General features: G+C 48.8%; 1 protein-coding gene across 1 annotated transcript; it reads right to left on the bottom strand.

The window, feature by feature from the left end:
* Positions 1-1341: 1341 nt before the first annotated feature.
* On the bottom strand, positions 1342-3471 carry LOC120642972 (quinone-oxidoreductase QR1, chloroplastic-like). Its single transcript, XM_039919523.1, has 4 exons — positions 3394-3471; positions 2649-2787; positions 2417-2508; positions 1342-2022 (listed from the first exon to the last, which is right to left on the bottom strand). The coding sequence occupies exons 1-4, from the start codon at positions 3469-3471 to the stop codon at positions 1342-1344; spliced, it is 990 nt and encodes a 329-aa protein (XP_039775457.1).
* Positions 3472-6245: the final 2774 nt, after the last annotated feature.

Here is a 6245-nt window from a genome sequence, read left to right as displayed (position 1 = left end):
ATAGAACTTGTATGCCTTTACTTTTTTTTAAAAAAAGAACAAATGGGAATTTAATATATATACACACACACACACACACTTTTATGGAGAAATTAGCACGACGTACATATGAAAATTGAGTAAAATGCAAAAACAGAGGTCCACCGACTTGTAATTTATGTCATTTATAGGTCCATTAACATTGGAAACATAGGTCCATGTTAATGGACTTAAGTGGCACAAACTCATGCAATTTGTGCGATATAGAAAAAACTAAATCCTTCCTCTCTCTCTCTCTTCCATGGATCTGGAAAATTATTTACTTGGGAACGAGGCTAAAACTTATAAAATGACCTCAAATAATTTCATAATCATTTTTCCCTACTAAATTGCACAACTTTGAGGCAAATTGAGCCTCAAATGGCAAATCTACACTATGGGGATCTAGATCTAGCTAGAAGCAAAAAGAGCTCCATTTCAACCTTAAAACTATCCAAAAATCATAGACATAACTTTAGCGTCAACATACCTCCTACAACCTCCAACTTGAAGGAAATCAAGTTTAAAACCTTCCCTCACCTTTTCACTTTTTTTTAATTTTGGCGAGCACCTCCTCCGAGCAAACAATGGCTTGTCGGGAGGAGGAAGAATGGTGTTTGGTACTTTTGTCACAGGTGTTTTTAGGGGCGGGTGGGAGGGTGACCCGTTCGCCCCTGAAAACACCATTTATAGGGACAGGTCACCCCTCACCCGCTCCTAAAAATGGGCGCCATTTTCAGAGGCGGGTGAGGGGGTAATCCGTCCCTACAAATTATTTTCCTGCGGCGGGTCGATTGCTACAGTAACCCTGCTCTATTCCAACGGGTTACATTTTGACCCGCCTCTGGAAAAAAATCAAGACGTTCTTACAAATTATTGTCTTCGTAGTAGTGCTTGCACTTGCTTATCCTAGGACTAGGAAAATATATATGCCAATAAGATAACTAGAGTATTAACAATTTATAGTTTCCGCACGCACTTTCTTTATACCGCAACGCTTCTAGTATCTTCTATCTCCAATTACACGCACCGAGCGAGGCTGCTGACAAAGTTCAGGTCGCACGAGCCGGGCGTGGCAGTTATGTTGTTCTCGAACTTGCCATACTACCGGTACCATCAAATTTATTACCATGCAATTCAATCCCCCAAATGTTTTGTAAATTTTCACGAAGATTAGCATTTGATGAAAGAACAGAAACACTAGGTTCATAACTGGACATACACACACCGCTCGACACATAATCATGCTTACTGTAGCAAGTACTCACAACAATGTACTTAACAAAGGCAACTGCACAGTCCCTGAAGCAACACAAAGAAGATTCACATATCGACGATGACCTTTCCAATCGCGTGGCAGCTAAAGACCTTCTCCCAAGCCTCCGCCGCCTTCTCGAATGGATGACGCGAATCGACCACTGTCCTGAGCTTGCCTTCCTCCATTAGCTCCAGCAAGAACCTCAGGTCCTCCTTCCCCAGGGACTGATTCAGCAACGACAGCTTCCTCCTGGCGAACAGCGTCGTAAAGGACGCGACGATGTTGCCCAGGTTGGGAGCAATATCGACGACCCTGCCATGGCTACTCAGGGTCGTCTTCAACACGGGCCACCTGTTGTCCTTGGCGATGTTGATGACGTAGTCATACTTCTTGCCCGACGAGTTCGTCAGCGCCGCTCCTTCCGGGGTCTTGTAGTCGAGGACCTCGTCGGCGCCGAGGCTTCTAACGAGCTCCAGGTTGCGAGCGCCGGAGGTGGCCGTGACGTGGTGGTTCCCGAGCTTGGCGAGCTGGACGGCGAACGTGCCGACGCCGCTGGAGGCCGCGGTTATCAGGATGTCGGCGCCGGTGTCTCTGCCGTCGAACTTGGTGCCGATGGTCTTGACGCCTTGGAGAGCAGTGAGGCCAGCCATGGGCAAGCCTGCAGCGTCAGCGGCAGATACTCCGGCGGGGCAAGCCACCGTATTTCCCTCGGACACTGCTACGTATTCAGCAAGGCCGCCGGCTTTCTGCCATTATTAGGAATTATTATTGTCTGTCAGCACTCCAAAGTCATAATTTTAATGATGATACTACCGCCGTTCCAAATTACAAGACATTACAATAATCTTGGAGAGTCAAAGTTTTTTATATTTGATCAAATTTATATAATAAAATAATGACATTTATTATATAAACTAAGTACCATTAGATTTTTTATTAGTTATATTTTCATAGTACATCAATTTAATATCATAAATCTTTATATTTCTCTCTATAATTTTGGTCAAACTTTATATTATTTTGACTCTCCAAGATTCTTGGGATGTCTTATAATTTGGAACAGAAGGAGTAGTTTTCTATGAAGTTTAGGTGAAAGGAGATGGTTTGTATTGTAATGATCTGAACGCTGATGGCACTTGCCCAGAAGTTAAGTTTGGACACAACATTGTCGCCAGGCTTGAACTCACGCACTGCAGAACCAACCTCGACAATCTCCCCAGCGACGTCAGTTCCTGTTTCCAGTTATTTGCAAGATTTGTAGCAAATTATATATGGTCAATTCCCTTGAGACGAACTACATGGATAGCACGTGCGTTGCAAGAGGTCAAATGAACTAGTACGTGCTCAGATATGAATGAAGGAACCAAAATACCTGGAATAAACGGAAATTTGGGGAGAAACGGGCGGAAGAACCCTTTCTGAATCCACATATCACCTTGGTTTATGCTTGCTGCTTTAACTTTGACAAGTACTTCATCTTTCTTCAGTGAAGGAATAGGAACTTGCACGTACTGAAGTAAAAGAAGTGAACTTCAACACAAGTACTTCTAGCTATTTTTGCTGTAGGAAAACTAATGATATATTCAAATTTGACCGGGTGGAGTTGCAAAAGTCACCTTGCTCAGGTTTGCAAAATAGTAAAGGAACATCCCAAGCTACAGTAGTACCAATATATAGTATGACGCATTGGCACCTGCAGATTTTTTTTAAAAAAATTTTGAACAATAGGCCCTACATTGCACCTAAATACCTAATCATGTGAGGTCAACTCCTTTACCTTCACATGCCTAATTATTAACCCCCAATACCCCTTGCATATCAAGGTGTTCATTTCTAATAAGCAACCATATAATACAATACTGATCGACGTGCATATATACTATATCTTCTTTTTTTCACAATTAATACCGATCAATTATAAAGTTGCAAAGCTAACAGGTTTGGCTGGAAAATCGAAATAATGAAACCACAATGAATATGCTTGGGTCGATTCAGAATTCATGAATTATTTGGCAACTGCCGACGTGTTTGCCCAAAAATCAAACCAAAAGAATCATCCAAAACCAAATAGATTTAAAGTTGAAATTGAAGCAAATAATAACTCATGAGCGTGTGACCTTGAGCGCCGCACTTCCACCACCATAGCCGCTGTACTGGACAGCGCGCATGGTGGCCGCCCTCCCACCGGATGCCATGACCGTGATCTGAACTGAATGTGTCGCGTCCTCTTCCAATGGTGGCTTGTGGAGTAAAGAGCTCAAGAGCGTATGCGTCTGCAGTTGGGCCGTACGCGTTTCTGATTGTATAGCCGTGTGAATGCTTGGGCACCAAGAGTTTGACCGGGGTTTTAACATAATTTAACAGGCGAGCAGTTGGGGACCTGAATTTGTAAAACCCTTCACGACGTTGATATGCAGGATAAGGTTGGGGTGCTGTCAGCCTTTAAAAGCTCCTTGTTTCTGCCTAGGTTTATCGTACATTCACACAGCACATAGTCCACTCCAGACACGCAACATGCCAAATTTACAATGAGATTTCGAGTCATACGAGATGCAGATACTGAATTTCATTTTAGGAAAATAGTTCTTTTTTGTGTATCCGTTGTGTGAGTAGGGCCAAATTTCATTTTATTGCTTGCTGATCAATATATTTAACTATTTTTGTTATATAAATGGCACACTGAATGTTGAAGACCATTTGATGAAAATGAATTGAAATGTCAGAAAATATTTTCCATGTCGTCAGGCTTATCACAGCAACCCGACTGATTTTCAAATCTCAACTCTCAAGGGTATAAATACCAGCTAATAACACTGAATTATGTTAGCTGAATAATCCCATTGTGCCGTTGGTTAGCTAGATTAGTTAGTTTGTTATTTGCTTTGGTAGTTAGCCAAGCCAAAGGCGTGCTGAGTCGACGCCTTGGCGCATCCGCCGCGCGCGGTATGATCGGATGTGTGGGATGGCACACATCGCTCAGTAGCAGATCGTGGCGCCCGCATCGCCCAGTAGCTCCCGTGGTCACCGGCATGATCTCGTTTCTGTTCCAATAAAAGGAAGAAAGAAAACCGAAAAGCTGCGGCAGTTTGAGCAGCGCAAAACTCTGTGTGTCCACCTGTGTTCGCGTGTGTTTTTGTTCATCGCCTCCGGTGATCATCGTCGTGCTCGTCGCACTCGGCGTCCACGTCCACCAACTCGCGTTCCGCTCATCAGCGAGTCTCGCTCGCCAACAATTGGTATCAAAGCTGTAGGTCCATCGGCATGGCCTCGAAGATCCCCGACGGAACTCCGATAGGCCCTAAGCCGGCGACGCCTCACCCATCACGCTTACCGTCACGTTGTTCGCTGCCGCGCCGCTCACCGCCATGACACTCACCGTCGCCCCTCACCGTCGCCTCCGCCAAGGCGTCCACGGTACCGCGAGGGGAGCGCATCATCGAGCGCACTGAGCGGATCGTCCGTGAGGTGGAGGATCGTGGCCCGTGCTGACCAAGACGAACTACGCCAATTGGTCCCAGCTGATGAAGATCAAGATGAAGGCTCGCCGCCTCTAGACCGCCATCGAGGACATGATGGCGATGGACGCCCTGACCAGCGCTATCCCAGCGGAGATGGTTTCCGTGCTCCTGGGCAAGGAGACCACCCGGGAGGCGTGGGACAGCGTCAGGACGGCGCGCATCGGTGACAATCAGGTCCGCAAGTCGACGGCGCAGACGGTCCGGCTCGACTTCTGTGACGGGGAATCAGTGGAGGACTTCGCCCTGCGCCTCACCGCGATCGTCAGCCGACTGGAGGTTCTCGGTGACCCGGAGCCCCCGCACAAAGTCGTCGAGAAGTACCTTCGCTGCGCCAAACCCAGGTTCAAACAGCTCGTCCTTTCCATTGAAACCCTGCTCGACATCTCCATGATGTCCGTGGAGGAGGTCTCAGGGAGGCTGGCCGTGGCGGAGGAAGATCAGCCACTGCAAGCCCCGTCGGCAAGCAACGGCGGGAAGCTCCTCCTCACTGAGGAGGAATGGCTTGCCCGGATGCAGTTGCGTCTTCAAATCAGCAGCGGCAGCTCCTGGAGAAGAAGCCCTTGAACTCGCGTCCGCGACGCCCACGCGGACAGGATTAAGGCAAAGGTGCCAAGGGTACCAAGGAAGCTTCCGACAATGACCAAGCCGAGAAGAAGGGCAGGTGCCACTACTGTGGCAACTAGGGGCACTGGGAGCACGAGTGCCAAAAGAAGAAGAGGGAGCAAGCCCACGTTGCGAAGGCCGAGGTGGAGGAATCGTCGCTATTCATGGCCATCGCCGGGGCAGTGACTGAGAGTGTCCACAGTGGGCACCAAGTCTTCCTCCACAAAAAAAGGTGTTGCCGGTGCTCGACACCGACGCGGCGCTCAGCGACACCACCTGGTACCTCGACACGGGCGCGTCTGACCACATGACGGGAGATGCCTCCGTCTTCGCCGAGCTCGACATCGGCATCATCGGCACTGTCCACTTAGGCGATGGCTCGGTGGTCGAGATCGCCGGGCGTGGCACCCGGTGGGAGGGCGGCCACCATGCGATGGTGGACGTCTACCACATTCCCCGCCTCCGCAGCAACATCCTGAGCATCTGGGATCGTCAGCGTGAACTCCTCGGCAAGGTACCGCGCACCCAAAACAAGCTCTATATACTCCCACTGACCCCGGCCAAGCCCGTGTGCATGGCCATGAGCTATGAGGACGGCACATGGCGCTAGGCCGCTAGCACGCCCACTACGGGCACATCAGCTTCCAGTCGCTGCACTGTCTGTCATCCGGAGAGATGGTGCACGGGCTATCGCCGATCAAGCACTAGGATCATCTCTGCAACGCCTGCCTCGTCGCCAAGCAGCGGCGTGCACCGTTCCAGGATACCACGCAGTATCGCGCCATCGAGCCGCTCGAGCTCCTGCACAGAGACCTGTGTGGGCCGGTCTCACCTCCAACACCCGGCGG

This window comes from Panicum virgatum, chromosome 7K (assembly GCF_016808335.1).
Source record: "Panicum virgatum strain AP13 chromosome 7K, P.virgatum_v5, whole genome shotgun sequence".
NCBI lineage: Eukaryota > Viridiplantae > Streptophyta > Magnoliopsida > Poales > Poaceae > Panicum > Panicum virgatum.
This window is presented reverse-complemented; position numbering and strand designations above follow the sequence as displayed.

What these genes read in the sequence shown, in the direction of transcription:
- LOC120642972 (XM_039919523.1), bottom strand. Translation starts at nt 3,471, where the DNA reads ATGGCATCCGGTGGGAGGGCGGCCACCATGCGCGCTGTCCAGTACAGC. An exon ending in CAAATTTCCGTTTATTCCAG is followed by an intron (nt 2,509 to 2,648) that starts GTATTTTGGTTC and finishes AACTGGAAACAG; the next exon opens with GAACTGACGTCGCTGGGGAG. An exon ending in TGTCCAAACTTAACTTCTGG is followed by an intron (nt 2,023 to 2,416) that starts GCAAGTGCCATC and finishes TAATAATGGCAG; the next exon opens with AAAGCCGGCGGCCTTGCTGA.